Here is a 23638-nt window from a genome sequence, read left to right on the forward strand (position 1 = left end):
CTTTTTTTATTTTTTGTATTATCATCATTATTTATTATTCAGCATATTCATAATTCAACACAGGACATACAGGAAAACACCAACATAAACATTCTTCTGAATGAAAGAGAGGAGAAATTGTTTGACCCACGTTGTGGCCAGCGGAGGTTTCTAACCTCACAAGACATGCTGCGGCGATGCCAGTTCAAAACTCAAGAATATAAACAAAAGACCCCGTAAGTAGGCCACGACCAATCGATGGGCAGCTTTTGGAAGCGACGTGGACGGACCGAGAATCTAACCTGACCCCGCCAGATGGGGCAGCAGAGAGTACACTGGGTTCCCCCCTCCTGCTCCCATCTGGGAACTCTCAGGCAGACTTGATGCCCGGCCACAAAACGGCCTGGCCAATCAGCGGCAGCTAGAGGCGGGATCAAGGCAGCACTGTGAATGCCTTGATCCCGCCTCTAGCTGCCGCTGATTGGCCCAGTGTACTCTCTGCTGCCCCATCTGGCGGAGTCAGGTTACCGAGAATCACCAGAAAGAGACATTCAAATGGAGAAAGAAAATGGAGAAGATAATAAGACAATAAGATAACAGAGATAACAGGTGATATGAACAGTTGTGAAAATCGCCCAACCTTCATCGCCTCTAAATGCTGCCCATGTATTAGCCTTGGATCAAGACTATCATAGCTGTGTTTTATCGAGTCCGACTTTCGCTTTAAGCCAAAGTCAAACTCGATAGAATTACATCTACGATGGTCTTGATCCAAAGGCTTGCCCATGTATCGTGGCCTTGGTCTAACTAGACTGCTCCGTGCCCTTTTTTTTCTTTTTTTTGCAGGAGAGGAAGTGCTTTAGCGCCCTTAGCAGGGCTAGGTAGGTACACCATAAGAAATAGGATGAGTAGAATGTACAAGTGCTTTAATGAGATTATACACTACATATAATACACTGGCTCATGAGAGAGAAGTGTGGGAGACACTGTCGACGTGTGTCTCTTATGCTGTTTGCTGTGAGGTCATATATGTAAGGTTTTGTACTCTTTCCAATAGCCGCAAGCTACTCAGATGCTATAATGCTATTTGGCATCTAACGTTGCAAAAAAACAACCCTTGACGGCCATTTTATCCAAACAGAAAAGTCCTAGATCTGGTTGTATTAATCGACCCTAAACTCACCAAGATTGCATAAAATACACAGTCTAGAAACAGGTGGTCCTGCATACCGCACCTGTTTCTAAAATTGCACATAACGCAGGAGGGTAGCAGGACGTTGAGCCCCTTCCAAAAAAACGATCACGTGCACAGAATGAATTGCATTTTTATATGAATTGCATTTTTATAGCGCTTTTCCAAGTGCTCAAAGCGCTGGTTCATCCATTCATACATTGGGAGGTGAAGCGGCGAACAGTCGACGCCAGCGTCCTCACTTCCCACATTCACACAGCGATGGTGGCAAGCTCACACCGACCAACTCATTGGAGGCAATGTAGGGTTCAGTGTCTCACTTCGACATGTGGACAGGAGGAGCCGGGATTCGAACCGCCGACCCAGGGATCATTGGACGACCTGCTCTACCTCCTGAGCCACAGCCGCCCAGAATGTATTGACAGAAAGTATAGCTCATAACATGTCGACGGTGGATGAAAAAAAAAAACTTGACAGATACAAAGAGAGGATAATCCAAGCTTTCTGTACACAGCTGCAACGTTGGGCAGTTTTTTTTAACGTACATTTAATACAATCAGATAGGACCTTTCTGTTTGGATGAATGGGCAGGTCAAGGGTCGGTGTTGCAACTCTAGATGCCAGATAGCATCATATAGCATCCGAGTTGCTTGCGGCTAATTATACTCTTTCTTTAACCTTTGCTAGAGAGCTGCAGACCAGCGAAGCCGTCATGTAGGAGCAGACCATTTACCGTCTGCGTGGAGGTTGTTATTATTAGTAGTAGGCTATGAGGGTTTGTAAGTCATAATTAGTCTGCGGGGGGGGGTCATTATTGCTCCACACTCTTGTCTCATCGATTTACAGACTGCAGGGTTGAGTGTGTAGTGCGGAGCCTCGTTGACACAGCTATAGGAAGGAACGACATTGATGCAGCCATTTCCGCGGCCGCGCCGCCGTCAAGGCAATTGTTCATAGTGCAGTTTTTTTTAATGTCAGTGACAGAGAACCCCCCCCCCCCCCCCCCCCCCCCCCCCGGCCTTCGACCACCACCCCCCAGCTCTGTACAAACTGATGCAACTTCACAACAATTGACCATCGATCGGTACAGACAAATAGAAAGGAGAAGAAAAAAAACCCAGAACGCACAAAGTTCCGTCAGTCCCTTGAAACATAAACATTCCCTCTTTTTCTCGCACGAGCCGTTTATGTACACAGTCGCATGTATGCTTGCGCACACACACATGCAAATTGCTCTCACAAACACGCACGCACTCACATTGCCTCCATACACACAGTTTCACACACACACACACACACACACACACACACACACACACACACACACACACACACACACACACACACCCACACCCCCTTACAAATAGGCAGTACTACCAGTCGTATGTTTCCATAGTGCAACACACTGCATCAAATTCTTCCCATACCAGAGAGACCAAGGACTAAAACGTGTTGTGCACCAAAACAAAAAGCAGATCCACAAGCTCACAACGAATCATGCTTTAATACATTGTGAGCTTGTAGATTGGCTATGTTTGGTGTACAAACCAAGTATGGAGTGGTTGAGAGGGTGAGAGATCACAATGACCTTTTTGGGGGCCAAAGTGGAGACAATATTGTATTCTCTAGGATGGTTGGTGAGGCTTGTGATTGGCTGAGAGGAGGGGGAGGGAGCACTTGTTTTTCTTCACGTGATAAACGCTGGTACGGCAAAAACAAGCGCTCCTCTCTATCAACCATCCTAGGGATATATAGCACGGGGGAGAAGGGTTGGGGATTGATGGGAGACAGGAGTAAAGTAGATTGGGGTGTGTATAGGGGAGGTAGGGGTGTGTTTGTGTGTTTGGGTGTGTGTGTGTCGTGTCGTGCATGTCCGGTTGGCCTTCAGTCAGCTATCAGTCGTGGATGACGATGGGGCCTCGCATCCTCAGGCTGGGGTGTGGGTGCGGGGGGGCCAAGACCAGCCCCTGCGGCGGGCCCTGGGAGACCCTGCGCAGGGTGATCTGCTCACAGGGCTGCCGGCAGGCGTGCCTCAGCTGGGACCTGGACAGCAGCCGCCTGGCCCTCCTGTACAGCCGGGAGACAAGACCACACGACATGTCAGCAACAGGGACATGTCGCACACATCAACATCAAAGGGGGCTTCAGCCCCTGCCCTTTTACCCGTCTGTAAAAACAACTGCCCTCTCCAGACCACAAATGCAGCATTTACTATGGTGGAAGAAATGCAAATGCCACTTTTTTCCATGCCATACCGGAAGGCAACATTCAGGAGAATAGCTTTAGAAATCCATGTCGTACACCGCATCTCCACTCCGAAAATAGCTGATCTACAGTGCTGATCTACAAGCTTGTAGCTATTTCTGTCCCTGGTCAGCAACGTGGTGGGTGGAGTTTGACATGCCATCATGCCTGATTGAAACCACCTGGGATCCCAGGTCAGGTGTAGCCTGGCTAATAAGCCAGACCGAATCAGCCGGCGGATTACGGCATCTCCAGACTCAAATACCACACGACAGTGTGATTTGAGTCTGGCTTATTAGCCAGGCTAGGTCAGGTGGACCTGCTGGACTTGATTAATTTAGCAGAGAATATCAAAAACAATACAAGAAAACAGTACACAACATATATAAAAAGAAAAGTGCCAGGAGAAGGCAAGAAGCCTAAATGGCTTATATACGAGGCCTCTACCTATGTGCAACAGTAATAGAACATGATTGTAATTTGTAAACAAAAATATATCAATAGAATTGACAAATAACATGTTTATACCCGATTATCCATGACAGGATACTGATCCTAATTAGCCAACATAGCACCTTCAGCTTGGGCTTTACATCCTACCTGCTTGCTAGCGTTCGGAATTTGGGCCCAAGAATGCCACTCAAAAATACAGTAATTACTATAATAATGAACCATTAACCAATAATAACAGGCAATGTGGGTTCAGTTTGAATTCATTAAGAGCTATTCACGAGCTCGGTTTGATTCAGTAGAGGAATTCTGTGGTTCAAATTCTCACACTCACGCTCAATCTCTGTGCATGGGAGAATGGGTTATCATTAGCATAAAGATGCATGCACAGTGAACAGTCTGCACACCCAAAAAACTTGCCTGGGTTGTGGTCATAAATGGCAGGACAGCGGAAAAACAGAAAAGACTTATGCGGGGAAGTGAAATGAAGAGTGAAATGAAAGGCTTTAAGCCTAATTTGTCACACAACCCCTTTTGGACAAGCATCGGTCGACAAAAACGACACATAATAAATGATCTAAAATGTGTGTCTTGGTATAAAGCGATACCATCACGACTAGACCAGGCTTTGTGCCATATTGGAAAAAAAACATTATCAAACAATAAACATGACTATTTTAGGACATGATCCAAAACGTGTATCATCATTAATGGAAATATTTGGGGGCAAAAGACAAATTTACACTCCATAGCAATCACGATCACGATGGGGTGTTATAGCTTGAAGTTCAGTTCTTTTTTGGCAAAGTGACACCCTCCCGCGATGGATTATGAATCAGGCTTAATACGCCGCAAGAATCCTCACTTTAGTTTTTGCTCTCTCTCCCCCCCTTCACAACACGTCTCCCCCCCCTCTCTTCCGGTCTCTCCATCTATCTTTCAACCCCCTCACATATCCCCCCCTCCCCTTTCTCCTCATCCCATCAGCACCAGAGTTGTTTTTCTTTTGCCTGAATAGAAAAACACATCAATTATCCAGATCCCCGCTGTTACTGTGTTAGAACAATCATAGATAATGGTGTCTGGTGTGTGCGTGTGCATGTGCGTGTGCGTGCATGTGCGTGTGTGTGCACACGTGCATGCATGTGCGTGTGTGCGTGCATGCGTGTGCGAGCGCATAGAGGGGTGCATGCATTTGTGATAGAAAAGTATGCAATGTTCATTCATTTAACATTCAGCGAAGGACCACATAAGCGTGCATGCACATGCGCACGCACGCTGGCAGGGAGACAAAGCACAACAAGGCTTTTTTTTCTTCTTTTTTCTGGGGCATAATTTGAGAACATGCTGTACTCCGAGAATAATTATTAAAAAGCCAGACATTTATATTCACTTGAGTTAATGATGTGAATATAATGATGGGGGTTATTAGATAAAACACATTAAACCACTTATGTCCTACACTTCCTACAGTGTAGTAAGAAATAGCAGATCTATAGTATATAGTATATTTACTATATACTACAGATCTGCTATTTCTTTGCTGAATTGAAAGAATAAATAGATACAAAATAAAAATGTAATGTGGTTAACTCAACATTGAGCTCATGGCATCTCGTATACAGCTAACCATTTTGCACATCTTCTAATCTAATTCATAAAAAATGCAAATCAGGTCTCTGAAAAAAACACCCATATCTGTACTGGCAACAGAACAACTATTTGTCGCTCTCTCAAGTTAATTGCTCTCCCTGTCCGTGCCTTCCCTTTCAACCTCTGCTTTTGACTATCATGCATATTGATTTCGTTTCACTACGTTTTCTTCTCCCTCTCTCTCTCTCTCTCTCTGCTCTCGCTTGCGTGCGTCTAATGACCTCACCATTCCTCCTCTCTGCTCCAGCTATACCGAGAGTGACTAGAACATGAGCGTCCGACATCGCCGTGTGTCATTAGCCTGCCCATCAGTGATGATGCATTAGCACACTCAACCATGTTTTAAACCATTTAGGCCTGACGTCGAAATTTAAAAAAAGTCTTTTTAAAATGCCTTCTTTTTCGGAAAAACCTCGTTTCTATATCAGTGGTTCTCAATATTTCATGTCAAGGACCCCAAAAAGTATATGTAATTGGCCACCGACCACCATCTGAAAATATGTTGTTCCAGGGACCCCCCAGAAGCAAAGATTTTAGTTAAAAACTGAAATTTATTTAGAATATATATTCAAAGATTTGAGGCACATTTTCACGATTTTTCAAAAATAGCAGACCTGCAAGCTCGTAGCGCGCCACTCGGTGGCGCGCTATGAGCTTGTAGATCTGCTATTTTTCAATAGCTAAATTATGACATCATGTTTAAAACACCAAAAGGGGGTTCCCGCACAAAATGGCTTAATCTAGCAGGGTCATCATCACCGAAGTCATGTCCATCACTGCAGAGTCACACGAGTACAAGAAAGAGTACAAGAAGAGACAGGATGTGGCGACGCTCTCTCAGTCTTTCCGTCTCTCTTTGCTCCCTTACTCATTGTCTCACAATAGTCAGACAGTCACACATACTGTACATACAATTACTGTACATTACAGTATATACGTTTAGATGCTGTGTATATATATATAGGCTACACACATGCACACACAGTCGCACACGCGCGCACACACACAGTCACACACAGTCGCACACGCGCACACACGCAGTCGCACGCACGCACGCACACGCACACACACACACACGTGGGTGATACCATCGTATCCTCTAATGTGACAATGATATTTCCACTCAGGGCACAGTGGTGCCTCATGGCCCCTCTCAGGAACATCTGCAGCAGTTAGCCGCTCTAATTTTAGCCTCCTGGTCCGACGGTGGAGCGCCATGGTTCATTTAGACACGGCATTAATGTAATGGAGGAACATCGTTCTCCCTCACATGCCGTGACCATGGACACTGTGTGTGCGTGTGCGTGTGCGTGTGTGTGTGTGACTGTGTGTGTGCGTGCATGCGACGTGCGTGCGTGCGTGTGTCTGTGTTGCGTTGCATGTGCTCTACCATGTCAATTTGAACATTAATTAGCCACCGCTGTTCCACGTAAAATATATAGACTATGTTTGAATAATTGTAATCTGTAAAACAAGGTTCTCCGACTCGCACAGGAAAGAAGTAGTTGAGCTGGCCCTGCCCTGCTCACCTGAACCATATCTTATTGTGAATTTTTAACCTATTTTTTAATTATTCTTTTGTATTCCCCTTTTTCTTCCAATTTAGTCGTTATGTCGTTACACCTGTGTGTCGTCTTGTGCTGACTAGGCTGACTCCTATTGGTTGGTGTTTGGATCTGTTGGTTCCTTGAGGTTCTGTTATCATGACGTGCAGTGTTGTTTTTGGCAGCACGTTTCTATTTTAGTCTCGTCATAGTCTTTAGGAATTAAACTTAATTTAGTTAGTTAGTTAGTGTTAGTGTTAGTCTAGTTTTAGTCGACTGAATGTCATGTGATTTTAGTCGACTAAATCTACAGTTGATTTAGTCGACTAAAATGTATTTTGGCGGGCCTTGATGCCGTCGTAATGACCGTTTTTTTACACTTGCTGAAAATCTACTATTTTTAGCATGCAACCAAGTGTAAAATGACTTATACTGGATCTCTTGTCCACTAGTCCCTTCCTAGCTCTGGTCCATAGCTCTAATGCGTTGCATTTAGAGCTATGTTACTCTCGACTTCCGCCGCCCACATGAATGCAGACCAGCCTCTCGTCTTTAGCGTAAATAAAAATAACGTTTTTGCTACACACCAAAACAAAGGCGGGTTGTGTCATTAGAAAGCCTACTTTCCTTAGTGGGAGCACTCTGAGCCTAACCTGACTCCGCCAGATGGGGCAGCAGAGAGTACACTGGGTTCCTCCCTCCTGCTCCCATCTGGGAACTCTCAGGCAGACTTGATGCCCGGCCACAAAACGGCCTGGCCAATCAGCAGCAGCTAGAAGCTGCTGCTAGAAGCTGCTAGAAGCTGCTGCTGATTGGCCAGGCCGTTTTGTGGCCGGGCATCAAGTCTGCCTGAGAGTTCCAGATGGGAGCAGGAGGGGGGAACCCAGTGTACTCTCTGCTGCCCCATCTGGCGGAGTCAGGTTACTCTGAGCCCCCCACCACACGTATAAAACGGTACTTTTTGGCCAAAAGGGGATTTTGTTTCCACCGGGAAAAAAATACTTTTAGTTACTCCACTGCGCCTTCTACCGATATTGCCCAGAGAATTGCCTCATAGAGAATATTTTTCCTCCGGTGAAAAAAAATCCCTTTCTGGCCAAAAAGTACCGTTTATACGTGTGGTGGGGGGCCCAGAGTGCTTCCACTAAGGAAAGTAGGCACATTCACCCGGTGAGCTGTATGGTTGACTGCAGTACGAGCCCTATGAGTGGCAAATGGATTGTTGGTGCTACAGCTGGCTGGTCGACTGTTGGAGGAAATTGTTAGATACACCGGCTGGTCAACTGTTACTTGGAGGGGATACCACTGAAGCACATGCTAGTTTGATTGTGATGTCCTGGTTGTGCAAGTTTCCAGTGTCACTCCTAGAAGTCCTGGTCGTGATGGCTCCAATATCTCCGCTCAAAGTCCTGGTCATGCAAGTATTGACTGTCCTATGCCACTTCAGTCCCATTGTCAATCCCTGTTCCTGTCCTGGCAGTGGAAGAAAGCTCCAGGGGGTTTCAGCCCCTTTCCCTGCCCTTTGGACCCACTTCACTATGCCCTGTTCCTGTCCGGCAGTGGAAGAAAGCTCCAGGGGGTTTCAGCCCCTTTCCCTGCCCTTTGGACCCACTTCACTATGCCCTGTTCCTATCCTGGCAGTGGAAGAAAGCTCTGGGGGGTTTCAGCCCCTTTCCCTGCTCTTTGGACCTACTCTCTATGCCCATCCTTGTCCCAGCACTGCAGTGGAAGAACGCTCTGGGGGTTTTTAGCCCCTTTCCCTGCCTGCCCTCATGTCTACCTGTGCTCTCAAGCCTGTTCTTGCCCCCCTCTACAATCCCCAAGTCCCTCTTCTTCATGGACATTGTGGGACGTCAAGAGCCGTCCCTTGAGGGGGAAGTACTGTCACAGTCACAGAAGACTTTTGTCATTCATTGTACACAACAGTCTAGGTAGGTCTTGTATTTCTATGTATTAGTCTAGTTTTCATGGTTCTATGTTTGTTTGCTCCAGCTGTGTCTCATTTTGTAATCAACCCTCACCTGTTTCAGTCTGTTTTAAGTTGTTCATGTTCACCTGTCTTCTGTATTAAAACACCAATTTATGGTTTTGAACACAACATGCCTGGCTGTCCTGCGTTTGGGTCCTTACCTCACCTACACTATTAGAGCTATGGACCAGAGCTAGTCCCTTCCTAACATTTTAGTCTAGTTTTTATATGTTGACGAAATTGTCGATACATTTAGTCTCAGTTTTAGTCATCATAGCTTAGTTTTCATTTAGTTTGTCAGTGAAAAAAGGTAGTCAACGAACATTTTTCGTCTTAGTATTAGTCGACAAAAACAACACTGATGACGTGTATTTGCGTGTGACGGATCCCGTGAAGAATAGCCAGGCTTTAGGAAAGTGCTAATGAGGAATCCATGATAAATGTTAAGTTATTGAAAACCACGTCTCGCCCGGTACGCGTGGAATCGCCATGCCAACTGGCCAACTCCTTGAGGTGCTTCACGCTATTTATTCACAGTTAAACACCCTACGTTTAATACATCAGCGTATCCAATCACCAGGCGTTCAGAGATGCTCCAGAAAATACTGAAAACAGTCCATTTTTTGGGTCACGGGGAGGTGTAAAATACACATTCACATTAGACAGCATGGCAAAACTACAGAGTGGAACAATAATTCACAATGAGAATGAGACTCCACAGGGTCCACAGTTTGTGTGTACATGTCTCTACTCTGCAAGTATAGCCGTCTGCCTAAAACTGTGTGCATGTTCCTTTGTGACATGCAGTTTGTGCTGTTGTTGCTGTGTCTCTGTAGGTGCTGCCACACTATCGAAAGAGCTGCGCACGTTCTCTGCTGCGCGCAGCTTAAATTCCGAGTTTTTAGACAGCTGGTGGATGGAAAAGAAGCTCCACCTCCGCGGACTTTTTGCGCGACGGCCAGATTCCCGGAAACGCTCTCCTCCGCCCAAAAAGTCTGCGGAGGTGGAGCTTCTTTTCCATCCACCAGCTGTCTAAAAACTCAGAATTTAAGCTGCGCGCAGCTTAAGAAGTGCGCAGCTTAAGACCGTTTTGCGCTAAAGTGTGGAGACGGTGTGATGCTGTGTCTCTGTGTGAGTGTGTGAGTGTGTGTGAGGGCAGGGTCAGGGGGCTTACCGTCAGGAGATGTCTAAGGGCTGTGCTGTTGTTGCCGTGTCTCTGTGTGAGTGTGTGAGTGTGTGTGAGGGCAGGGTTAGGGGGCTTACCGTCAGGAGATGTCTAAGGGCTGCGTTTCTGAAATGAGACAAGCAGCCAGTCACTCACAGGAAGTAGTGGAAACATACCATGAGACATCTAATGGGAATGAACGGGCTCAATTTGTCTCTCGGGGGGGTGGGGGGGGGGGGGGGGGGGGGGGGTAATGTTTCTCATGCACTTGTTTTTTTTATCTTGAGCCTGATCTATACTTCCGTCGCACAGCGTTGTTGTGTATAGCTTGCCGCAAAACGACACAGATTTGAAAAAAATGTTCTTTTCAAAGCTGTGCGCCGAATTATTTGGCTTAAATGATGAGGTGAGTCAGCTACTGTATCTATCATCTTTCAAAGGGATTTGTGTGTGTGTGAGTGCATGTGCATTATGTGTGTGTGAGAGATGGGGTGGTTTTCAGAGAAGTGTGTGTGTGTGTGTGTGTGTGTGTGATGTGATGCGTGTGTGTTTGTGTGCGCGTCTGTCACTCTAGCACTCTATTGACCCGTGGAGCCCCATTCATCACTTTGGTGAGTTTGGTTAACGAGTCCTCCCCATCCCCCCCCCCCCCCCCCCCCCCCCCCCCCCACACACACCCCCCCACACCCCCCCCCCCCCCCCCACACACACACACACACACACACTCTCGGCCGCTCCGCCATTATGCCTACTTCATACCTAAAACTTTGCGCCGCAGCACAAAGATAATTGTAAAATATTTGTGCCGCCAAAAACAGTTTATCCTCTCTTTCCCGAGCTCCGTCACTCCCAAGGGGTCAGGCCGTGTGTCACACCTACCTTATTGTTGGACTCGCACTATTTTCAAACGCTTCCGTCATACAGTCTGTGCACAACGGAAGCCATGAAAATGGCAAGAACCTACAGCGAATGTCCGCCTCCCCCTCCCCCCACTTCTGTTTAGTCTTTGCAGTGGTGTAAATGTGTTCTATTGTAGAATCCTATTACGGCCACGCTACACCAGGCTTTTCGCGCACAAAACCGTTTAATTTAGGTCCAGTCCTATTTTTAAAAAATGCACCCGCGGGCCACGCGTTTAGGCCAGGGTAAACGCGCGAGAAAAGCCTGGTGTAGCTTGGCTGTAAGTCGAAGCATATAGGCGATGATGGAATGGAAACTCAGAAATAAAAATAATTTTAAAAGATTTTCTTTTTTTAAATATATTTTGAAATGACAAGCTTCCTTTCGTGGCTTTTCAGGATGGAAGTAGTTAAAGACTCTATAGCATTCGAAGATGATGGAATAGTTATTCCAAATATGAATAAAAAAAATCCCCAAAATGCAGTTATATCCAAAATTTTACCACGCACACGCACACACACACACACACACACACACACACACACACACACACACACACACACACACACACACACACACACACGCTGCTATAAGCAATATGTCAAATTGACAAATGACCTTTTTTCCCTTTTTTTTGGTATTCAGACAGCCAGCAATGGGTAGAATTTTTGTTTTGTCTCTGTGACACATCTAGGGGCCACAATCTGCATTCAAGGGTTTTCCTAGAAGCTTTGTCATTGGTCGATTTCCCTGTCTACTTCCTGATTGGTTAGTCATTGCGACCGGGTTTTTTTCTGATATGGTGGAAGAGTTTGTCTGGCATTACACAGACACCTGCACACACACACCTACCTGGTCTCCCGGGTGACCAGGAAGAAGCTGTCATCGGGGGCGTCGATCCAGTTGGGTCGTCTCTTGCGCATCATCACTCCTCCCCTGCCGCCTCCGCTGCTACTGCGCCCGTTGTGCTGCGGGAAGCCGACTCATTAGGATCACCAATCAAGGGTACTTAAAGGTGATTAATTAGCAATCATTGTGGTGGTGCCCATTCCAAGGATAGGAGCTGGCAGTGGTGGAAGGAGGAGTACTCCGATGTTTTACTTATTTAAGTAAAAGCAGCAATACCACGATATATAGAAATGCTGCTATTGCTTAATAAATCAAGAGTAAACTAGGGCTTAAAGGGATAGTTCAGTTTTTTTAACTTAAGCTGTATGAAATACTTATAGTGGTTGCAACTGTAATAATTGATTGTCCGAGTCCTGTGGTGGGAGTACTGCTCTGGTTTTGGTGAAATATTAAGTAGTTCCGGTGGGGCCACGCAGTATAAAAGTAAATTAATTCACAAAATGAACGTAATTTGTATTGTTGACCTATTTCTAAAATATTAGTGCAACTCTTGTTCAACTTTGACCCCTCTATCACATGGAACTATTTTTTGGGGCGTAGTGATATGGACACAAAAAACATAGTTCCGTGTGATAGAGGGGTAAAAAATGAACGAAAGTTGCAATCATATTTTAGAAATAGGTCAACAATACAAATGATGTTAGTTTTGTGGATGAATTTACTTTTAATGTGTGGCCCCCTGTGCTCCCCACAAAATGACCGGAACTACTCAATATTTCACCAAAACCAGAGCAGAACTCCCACCACGGGACTCGGGCAATCAATGAATACAGTTGTAACCACTATATTAATGGCAAGTATTTCATATACAGCTTAAGTTAAAAAAAATTCTGAACTATCCCTTTAAGTGGTTAATGTGTATTTTCGGAATAATATTAATAATCTAAATCTACAAAGTCACTAAATGTTTCAAATAGTCGTAGTGGAGTAAAAAAGTATGACAAGAATAAAGTGTTGAGAATTTGACATGCTCAAGTAAAGTACAAGTATTTCAGAATTGTACATAAATGTACTTCTTTGCTTCTTTCCACCACTGAGACCCCCTTTCCACCGGTTGGTTCCCAATGGGAACCGGTTCAGTTCTTTTTGGTTCTTAGTCCATGAGCCAAAGCTCCACAATTGGTGGGAAAAACTAGACCAGATCAATACAAGTACATTAATACATGATAATCCTTCCACAGTAGTAGCTTTTTCATATTTTCGATTATTTTGCATATTTTCCTACATAATGCATCATTTGCATATTTAAAAATGTAACATTTGTAATACAATAAATCATTGTCTTCGTGTAAGTACTCAATTGGGGAAGTTTCATGGTGATAACAATCTAATTTAGGTATGGTTTTATACGTTCCAATTTTGGAGCACTGGCTCATGGACTAAGAACCAAAAAGAACTGACAGGGGCCTGTGAGCTTGTTAGCCTGTAAGGTTGTTGAAGTGCATTGTACCCACCAGAACAGGGCCGGCTGTCGAACCAGGGTTATCTGTAACACAAGAGCAACAGCATAGATAAGAGAACCGCCACAAGGGGGGAGTAATTTCTGCTCCCAGGGCGGGGAGGGTAATTATTTGCTCTTACAGCTTCGCCCAGGGTGATGGCTGTTCAGATGGCTTAGATGAGTATACACAAGGGGGAGCTGTTAACCACATGAACTTCTGAGACAAACAAAAACTAGCAGATCCACAAGGTCAGTAATATAACACGGCTCATTTCCGCCAACAGATTTGGTGTGGACTCTGTAGAGGACAAAATGGAGGGGTCCAGTTATAGACCCCTGTGGGTCCCCGGTCAATGAAGTACTTAAAGTGGGTTGACCACTTTCAACAGGGTATCTTTGTTTTGGGAATAGGAGTGACACGACTGTACAAATGATAGAATAGGACTTACGGTAAGTGTCTTGCTCGGGGACCCTTCATTTGACACGCATACTGGGGAGGTCATGCTGGCTACTTTCCGACAGTGATTCTCAAACGTTTAATATTTCATAGAGCCCCGGTGTTGTATGCATTGGTCCACGTTAGGGAATTCACTTCTAGTCATTTTTACTAGTTGACTAGTTGCCTAGTTTACTAGTCGACTAGTTGTTTAACTACCTATTATGTAGAAAATAAAATAAATTAAAAAATTTAATTTTTAATAAATATTTGTACATTGAAAAGCTGTGTACATGGTGACTATAACTATAATCTACCTGATCTTGAGGCCTACAAAATCGGGGGAAAAAATAAAAAAAATAAACTTTTTTTTTTCTTTTCTTATCAACTAGTCAACTAGTACCAACAAGGTCGACTAGTTGCTTAATGCCCGTATAATGCTATCTCCGAGAGTGTACAAGGGGGGGCTACTATTTGTACACTCACAGAGTTACGGACCTGTAAAGGTCTGTTTGGTTCCTATCCTGTCCTCGGTCCCCCCCACTTTGAGAAGCACTCCTAGACTGATCTACTGCCACCCAAGGGGTATACGACGTATGAGTAATCTCATGTCCGCATGCAGGTTATACCTGAGCGTCTCTCAGGCTCGGCCCTGCTGTGATGGTGGTAGCTGCGCTTTCCCAGCATGCCGTGCGGCCCGTGGGGGAGCGAGGACAGGAGGCGGCGAGGGGGCGGAGCCTGCAGGCCCGGAGTGCGGTGGGAACGGGGAGCTTGGGCCGCTGGACGGGACTCTGAAAACAAAAACGACACAGACGGGACACGTACGGTACGACCGTCTACTGTTAAAGGTTTCGTGACGTTCACTTTCATTTATTTTAGCTTTTATGACCTCAATTGCACGCCAAAAAAAACCCTGCACTTTGAACATTCAGTGGATTTTCTGTGGTCTGGGGTTTTCTCTGTGTGTTCTGAAGCCTTTTGAGCCACAATGGAAACAGGCAAAACAGTGAAAACTGTGACATCTGCTGGCAAATCCCATTGACATATTATGTGGGATTTGCAGGCTGTGACATCACAAACAGCAGGAAAATCAGAGCACTTGTTTGAGCCAGAAAACCCCAGACCACAGAACAACTACTGAATGTTAAAAGTTCAGGTTTCTTGGGTGCAATTATTGAACAAAAAAAATATATATATATATTACAAAACCTTTTCTTTTATGTCACAATTCCCTTTAACTGCATCTGCAAAACATCAAAATGTCTGTAATACCAAACCAATCGATACCAAACAAAATCACACTCGGGTGAAGTGGTAGTGAGGGGCGCCCACTGTGGCTGCCACATTACTTAAAGTAAAGTAAACATTAAGTCCATGGACACATGGCGGCACGAGAGAGGGGCATGTTTTTGATGGCCGCTAGCCCTCCTATGCCCAGCTTTGTGTGTCTGTGACAAAAAGTGGGGACAGAAAAGCGAGGACGCCAAAAGTAATCGACTGGATGTGACGATATATGATGATAATAATAAGAGCGCCCCTCACTTCACACCCGTGTGATTTAAACTGTTTGGAGGCAGTCGGGAGGATGAACTTGGAAGCCAAGTCTATGGACTTGATGCTTAAAGACAAGCATTAAGTCCATAGACTCGGCTGCCACCTGACATCATGGGATCCGATGGAAATTCCCAAAAGAGCATTAAAGTCCGACATGCGGGAACAACGGTCGGACTAGCGCTCTGCACATCTGCACATTTCGAAGGCCCTGCTGAAGCCCAATGCCGATTTGTGGCCTATCCACATTGGAGTTAACCTGACGCCGCCAGATGGGGCAGCAGAGAGTACACTAGGTTCCAGCGGCAGCTAGAGGCGGGATCAAGGCATCAAGCCATACACAGTGCTGCCTTGATCCCGCCTCTAGCTGCCACTGATTGGCCAGGCCGTTTTGTGGCCGGAGCATCTAGTCTGCCTGAGAGTTCCCAGATGGGAGCAGGAGGGGGGAACCCAGTGTACACTCTGCTGCCCCATCTGGCGCAGAGATTTGTATCGCATTCCTTAAGCGCCTTGTTCAGACTGTATACAACCAATCTGGCTCCAATCTGGATAGGAAATCAGTCTGAACAGGGCCTTTAGGATACCTCTTTGGTCAAGCAAAAAAAAAGAAAAAATAATCCACCTTAACGCAGTTGAATCCTAATCAAGAGTTGCAGTTCTTTAGGGCATACATGGGCAACTGGTGACTCAGGGGCCACATGGGGCCACCTGGGGCCCCCGACTTCACTTAATGTGACCCTCAGGTTAATATGGGAATACTGATGTGTTCAAATTCCAAACATGCAAACATAACCCGCTATAATTACTAGTCATTAAACTATTAGTAGTTTAATGACTAGTATTAAAATGTTAGTCTTTTTTTTATGCCCAATGTATTTGTATTTAGTTCACATAACTAAGTTAACATAACTATAATTAAATTAAAATGTTACTTTTCAGGATTTCAAGCCCCCCCCCCCTATAATTTGGTTTGAGAACCAAAGGCTTCAGGCCAGGCTGGATGTGTGGAATGAATGTTTAAATGTGTGTGTGTGTGTGTGTGTGTCTGCGTGTGTGTGTGTGTGTGTGTGTGTGTGTGTGTGTGTGTGTGTGTGTGTGTATGCTACCAAGGTGTAAATTACCAAGGAACTGCAGCACGCTGGTCAAAGTGCTCCGTGGGGCCGTTCTGGTTTTTGGCAGTCGAGTCGCCTGACCCTCCGAAACCCTTAACATATCTAAACCAGATACACACACACACACACACACACACACACACACGCGCACACACACACACACAGGATCACAGATATCGTTTGGACTGCATCGTTGCATAAACTCATCTCCCTGGCCTTCTCTTGTCTCTGTTGAACACACATGGCTAACGTCTTCTAGGACTGTCAAATAACATCTGCACAATGAGAAACACACAGTTTGACCTGATAAAAGGGCCTCTCTTAAAAAAGGAACTCCATTCATAATTCAAATTCACATTTTCCTCGCACAGGGAAACCCATTCAGATGTAATTAATGCTAAGTGTTTTAATGACCTCAAGGTTGGGCACACGGTCTGCATTTAACCACTTTCAACCGTTCTCTGTACTTCGGGGCATGTCATTATTATAGGCACATTTCAACATTTCTACTAATGTTTTTTCTCTTTTTCAGATGAAAAAAAATCTACAAGCTTACAACAAACCGCTTGTAGACACTTCACTTCCTCATATGAAGAAGTAGGCTTAAAGGACTAGTTCACCCAAAGTAAATTACTTGTTTTCTATGAATTAGCCTACACACCCATGAAGCCGTGAATTGTTGTTGTATTCCTAAGTCAATAATTTGATGACCGGTGAGACTCAAATGGTCTCTCACTGACCGGTGGCCTGTTCAGCAGATTATTGGCTCAGGAATGAGACAAAAACAAAACAAAAAACAACAACAAGCTCCATGATTTCAAGGCTTCATGTGTGTTATTTTGGTGGTACACTACTACTTCAAGCGATTAATATCCCAACTTACTTATGAAGATGGTTTGACAGGAATACAGGACAGGAGTCTCTCTCACTCTCTCTCTCTCTCACACACACACACACACACACACACATACGCGCATGCACATACAGATAAGTACATGCTCACATGCACACCGCCGACCCCAAAGATAACGCTGTTAGGATAAAGTTGTCACAACGAAATGTGAGGGTTTCAATGGCAGCAGGCATTTTTGGAGGTAGAGTCCATGCTGGGGGAGGAGAGGCGTGCCTTGGCGGGGTCCCTCGGGAGCCAACAACAGCCAATCAGTGAGTGCGGTGGAGTTGATGGACAGGTACACAGACACATGAAAGCACAAGGACTCAGAGAAGATGGTTTCAGGTTTGTGACTTTATTGTAGGACTACTCTCACATTCACAGAGTGATGAGAGAGAGAGAGAAAGAGAGAGAGATAGAGAGAGCGAAAGTAGGAAAAAGATGAGAGATGGAAAATACTGCAAAAAACAGAGAAAAAGAGAGAGAGGCAAAGAGGAAAAAGGGGAAATGGCTCTGCATGGTAAGAAAAAACCCACCGATAAAACACAGTATGTCAGGTCTATACTGTATGAGACTGTAGGTAGGGTTTTCTGAGATGGTTGCCGGGGGCATTGGATGGATTAATCACATCACGAGAGGACGGATGCATGACGCCTCATTTATAATTCGTGGTACGAACGCGTCGCTCCACCAGAAAAAGAACTTTCGGCGAGCGGCACGTTCTATACGACGGTGTATAAATTAAGCATAATACTTGAACTTCAGTCGAGGGAATGAGCAATGAGAGGGGACTGATCACAAATGATCGAGCAGACATGAGATGTTTATGCATGATCCCGATTCCTGGTAGAAAAATGGACGTGACCGTGCCAGAGTCTCAACTAACAGCCGATTCGACCGTTATCATACCATCTTATGGGCCCAGTATGTCCCGTTTATCATCCATCTTATGGGCCCAGTATGGCCATACTGGCATACTCACCATAGCCTGGTCAAGGTTTCCCCCTGGTGGACGTGTCATTTCCAACTATTGTCGGCGCAACGCTCGGCACGGCGACTCGCTCGGCTAGCGGTGCCTCACGTAGCTCAAGGCCACCAGACACGGCGCGCCTCCGTCAGGACATCAGTGATAATGACAATCGCTGATAATGACATACTGAGACAGTGAGTATGCCAGTATGGCCATACTGGGCCCATAAGATAGATGATAAACGGGACATACTGGGCCCATAAGATGGATGATACCAGTCGAATGGGGTGCAGCAACTAAACTACAGCAGGGATGCAGTCACTGATCAACCATTTGATCCTCTTTACCCCCCCCGACTAAACTAACCTCTCCTATGCCCCATCCCTCTCACCCAGTCAAAGTCCCTTTACCCTCTGCCTTTCTTTCAAGTTTTGTCAGTCAAAGTAAAAAGGCCTTTCATAAGTACAGTGCCACCAAAAAAAAAACACACAAAACGCCAAATCACGCCCATCAAAAATGTACTCGTGTATGTACTATTAATTGCAGGAAAAAAAAGCCCTTATGCAAAATAGCTTAAAGTCTTCGTGAAACACACACATCTTGGCTAACATTACCATCAAGCAAAAGGCAATCATCCTTAGAATCTGATAGGCTGAAACATTCCTGGCGGAAACAATTGATTCCGTCATAAAGACAGCAAAGACTTTGGCTAGCCGGCCCCCCCAGGGGTGCTGTGCAAAATAGAGCTTCTCTTATTAAAATAATTTCTCCTACTCTCTATACCTACCTATATAACCTTTAGCAAATATACGGCTCAGACTACAATATTGGTTCTATCTTATTATTAATATCTGCTTGTTTGTAACAGGAAGAGCATTGAATAGGATGTGTGTGGTTTGGTGGCTGTGATTATGAGTCCATACATGTCTTTTGTGGTGTGTGTGTGTGTGCGTGTGCGTGTGCGTGTGCGTGCGTGCATGTGCGGGCATACTCCTATAGAGCGTCGCAGTCCCGCCCCCTACCATGGACCAGGAAATGAATCCCAATGCATTTTTCCCATAGACATTTCTTAAAGTATTTATTTAAAGACGGTTACGCCACAGACAAAGCCAACTCGAGTCGTGACAACTCATGACAACACAAACAATATTTTGGACCAAACAAATAATTACAAAGAAGAAAAACAAAAAAAAAAGTGTTGTTCTTTCTAATTATTCGTTTCTTTTCTTCTTTCTAATTATTTTTTCAGCCCCAAAAATTGTGTTTGTTGTCATGATTTGTCACGACTCGAGTTGGCTTTGTCCGCGGCGTTAAACGTCTTTAAATAAATACTTTCTGAAATGTCTATGGGGAAAATGAACGGAGAATCATTTCCTGGTCCCTGGTAGGAGGCGGGACTGCGACGCTCTATACGACAGCCCTGTTGTTGATGATGAAATGTGGCCTGTGTAGAACCACAACCATGGCTTTTGGTTTACAGCGAAGTCAAGACTGTAACAAAAACAGGAAAACACAAAACAAAAAGCAAAAAAAGCACGAATGGAAGAAAAAAATAATAATAACTCAAGAGTTATGAGGACAGGCAGTCTTTATTGGAAACAGGGTGGGGGGTGGGGGTAGGGAGAATACAAAAAAACCCAAAAATAATAATAATAATATAACAATAATAATAAAAACAGAGAGACAGACTGGGGAGGGGGGTGGGGGGGGGGGGGGGGGGGAGGGGAGAGGGGGGGTAGAGCAGCGAGGGGCGGAGGTTTGGGGGGCTGATGGATGGAGGGGCGGGTGCCGTCAGGGGTGAGGAGGGGATGCTGTGAGTCAGTATGTGTGTGTGTATGTATGTATGTCCGTGTGTATGTGTGTGTTGTGTGCGCACTGAATGTATGCCGGCGTGTGTGTGTGCGTGTGTTCACTGAATGTATGCCGGTGTGTGTGTGTGTGTGTGCGTGTGTGCGTGCGTGTGCGTGCGCTTGTGTCCGTAGGTGTGGCAGCAGAAGTTAGGAGGAATTGAAAGAGCTCTTACACTCTGCCTTTATGGCGCCACAGTTAATGGGCACAAAGGGGCGGCGCGCGGCCCGGCGCAGCCTGATGACGTCGCGGCACATGTGCCGGGCCAGCTTGGTGAGGCGGGTGGCCTGCAGCAGGAACGCCTGCTTGGTCTTCATGGACGACTTGGGGCTGCCGCTGTTACGCACAGGCACCATGTGGCTGGACTGGCGAGGGGCGTGGCCCCGGGAACGAGGCTCCTGGGTGGTGGTGGTGGAGGAGGGCGGGGGGAGGGGAGGGGGGGGGGGGCAGGTCGACGGAGCGAGCGAGAGAAAGGGAGGAAAGGAGGTGGGTGGGTGGGGGAGAGAGATGGAGAGATCAGATATGAATGAAAACGGTGTGGTTGTTTTATTGTATTAGGAGTTTACTGACATTAGGGCTGCACGATTTTGCCAAAGAAAAAAATTGATTAAAATAGATTTAAGCATAATTCCGGCTTCACTTTGTTTTTAGCCGAGGCGACGTTCACAGACAGTCCGACACACATGGCTCCTCGATGCAAAATGAAGTAATAAACAGTGTAAGGGACAGTAGGTATATCAGGGTTCCCCAATAGGCGGCCCGCGGGCCATTTGCGGCCCGCGGAGCGCCCCCTTGCGGCCCGCGGAAGAAGTTTTTTTTGGGGGGGGTCCCAGATATAAATGGCATTAAATGGGGGTCAGTAGCCTATGCATGTCAAACTGGGCATCCTTTTCAAATGGGGTCCTGCCCTGAAAATGAATTTTCAGGGCAAGACCTCGACCTCATGCGTGCGGACTCGGCCCCCAGCCTGGTACCCTAGTCAAAATATGGCCCTCGAGGAAAATTAATTGGGGAACCCTGAGGTATATTGATACGATTCTGTTGTGCTGTGCAGCAGCAGCCCGCAATGCTTCGCACTCTTCCCATTCGCTGCTATGCTTGTGTTTATTTTCCAGGTGCTGGACTCGTGTTGCAGTCTCTCACAGGCAACCGACATTTTGCAACTTTTACACACAGGGGACTAGTTTTCTCCACATCTGCAACGGAGAAGCGGAACTATTTTCAGAAGACAGACTTTGTCTTGCCTTTTTTTAGCAACAAAATCCTGGTTCCTGTCGCTCACCGTGGCATACATGTAAACGCTCCTTTCTTTCAGGTCTTCTCTCTGCGCGGCAGGAAGAGGGAGGAGGAAGTAACTACGGTAAAGCCCGCGGGCGAGTGTGAGAGAGATTACCCAAAATACCCTAGTTAAAGTGTTGTTTTTAATTTTTTGACATCATCCAAATAAAAAATTATAATAATCGCGATTTTGATTTAAATTCGATTAATCGTGCAGCCCTAAATTACATTAAAAACGTTTGTATCAAGTCAAGGGCCCCCAAATTGATATCTAGTATTTGGCTGCCGACCCCCATGTGAAAAGAGTAAATAAATGCATGCCAGGCACCCCCAGAAGAGAAGAGCACCCAAACCCCAGGCGGGTTTCCGATTTTGTCTGCTCAATTCATTGGTACGGTACAAACGGGACGAACCAACCGACTAGGCGAATATACTGTACATATTCAGGTCTAATTCATCATGGGGGCTCGAGCCCCGCCGCCCCCACGGAGTCTACATCACTGACACTGATCATCCTCTGTATCGCTTTTTTAACCTCATGCCATCTGGACAAAGATACAGAACCTTGCCATGGAAAAAAGGTAGGAGTTTTGTTCCCTCAGCCATCGCGGCATTAAACAAACTGCCCCGCCGATGGGATGGTTCCGTATACAGTGAGGACGTCATGTTTTTCTATCGTCTTGGTGTTATAGTGCTATGTGTTGTTTTTGATGGGGGTGTTTGAACAGACCGTGAAGACGAATATCCTTCGGGACAATAAAGATTATTATTATTTAGACCATGCTGTTTTTTAGATTAACACCTTGAGGGCCTGGACCTATTTAATCCATTAATAAAATGTGCGCATCATTTATAGCGCCCGGACCACTTTTACCGGGGGACCGGAAGTTGTTGTGAATGTCTGTGTAACAGCTAACAATAGCCACACCACTCTAGAGTCGATCGACAACAACGGGAGGTAAGAATAAATCTATCGCGACTAGCGACTGGACCGCGGAGCGCCGTCTAACACAGGATATTTTTTCATAATTAGACGGGATGATTTAGATTGCGAGTTATGAACGTTTTAAGATTTTCGTTTTCGTCCGCTAAACAGGCAGGGAACCTTTTCGATGACGTGTCACTGCAACACCGAGGATTGGGCAACAAGTGCTCCTAGGCTGTGGAGCGATGCGACCGGTTTTGAATCTTGATATCATTAATCTCAGTCCTATTTATCAATCTCCGTCTCGGGCAACTGACCGTGAACTTGAAGGTGATCTCCGTCTGGGGCCCTTAAACTGTTAATCTCCAACTAGTGTCTATAGGACTCTATTCTTTAGTTGGGCTGGCCTTCCTTATCCACACGCAGGATGGATGCAGCACGGGCATGTCTACGGAGCTTTACTCGGTAATCTCCCTTCTCACGTTCGCTCAAAAATCGTTTTAATTAGAAACCCTTTTAACCCATTTTGAGGCGGGAACCCCTTTTGGTGTCAGCATTATGTTATGCTTTAGCTATTGAAAAATAGCAGATCTACAAGCTCATAGCGCGCCACCGAGTGGCGCGCTACGAACTTGTAGGTCTGCTATTTTTGAAAAATCGAAGAACGACTGACATAGAAACATAGCTTTTTCAGAAAACTGTCAGGATGTAGAATACATTTTTAGAATCTGATCTCAGGTCAAAATGGGTTAACCGCCGATCCAAGGCCTGGTTTGCGTTATACAGTGCCTGCACTGTGGACCGAGGCAGGTTAAAAGAAGTCGATGTTATTTTTGACCATTGGTCTTGGAAAGGTCCTCAGACCCGACGTACCTTGGCATCCTTAATTTCCCGAAGGAGTCTGAAAAGGATTACGGCGAAAGCCCTTACCAGGTGTTGTTCCTGCTCTGAGATTTAGCCCATTATTTAATTTCCGTTTTGTTGTATTCTTGTAAATATCTTGGTGAGTAACTTCAGTAGTCCGTCATATGGCCCAGGCTGTGCCTGTAATTGTAATGTATGTAATATTGTAATGTATTGTAATGTCCTGTAATGTAGTTTATTTTTTTGTATTTTCTTTTTTAGAAATAGTTCGACTTATCCTTTTCTTGACCAGTTCCTTCTTGTGAAAGACACTCGG

The 23638-nt window shown here is 45.5% G+C and overlaps 1 protein-coding gene across 1 annotated transcript in view; it reads right to left on the minus strand.

Annotated features, from left to right (window-relative positions):
• Positions 1-3066: 3066 nt before the first annotated feature.
• mta3 (metastasis associated 1 family, member 3) overlaps positions 3067-23638 on the minus strand; it is a gene marked incomplete at its 3' end in the record, with an annotated part of 50637 nt that continues 30065 nt past the window's right edge. The window contains 6 exon segments of the mRNA XM_079493186.1: positions 3067-3238; positions 11949-12064; positions 14455-14496; positions 14498-14673; positions 16555-16647; positions 20431-20653. Of these exon segments, the coding sequence (XP_079349312.1) occupies positions 3067-3238; positions 11949-12064; positions 14455-14496; positions 14498-14673; positions 16555-16647; positions 20431-20653 (822 nt within the window).

Source organism: Electrona antarctica, assembly GCF_951216825.1.
Source record: "Electrona antarctica genome assembly, chromosome: 22".
Classification (NCBI taxonomy): domain Eukaryota; kingdom Metazoa; phylum Chordata; class Actinopteri; order Myctophiformes; family Myctophidae; genus Electrona; species Electrona antarctica.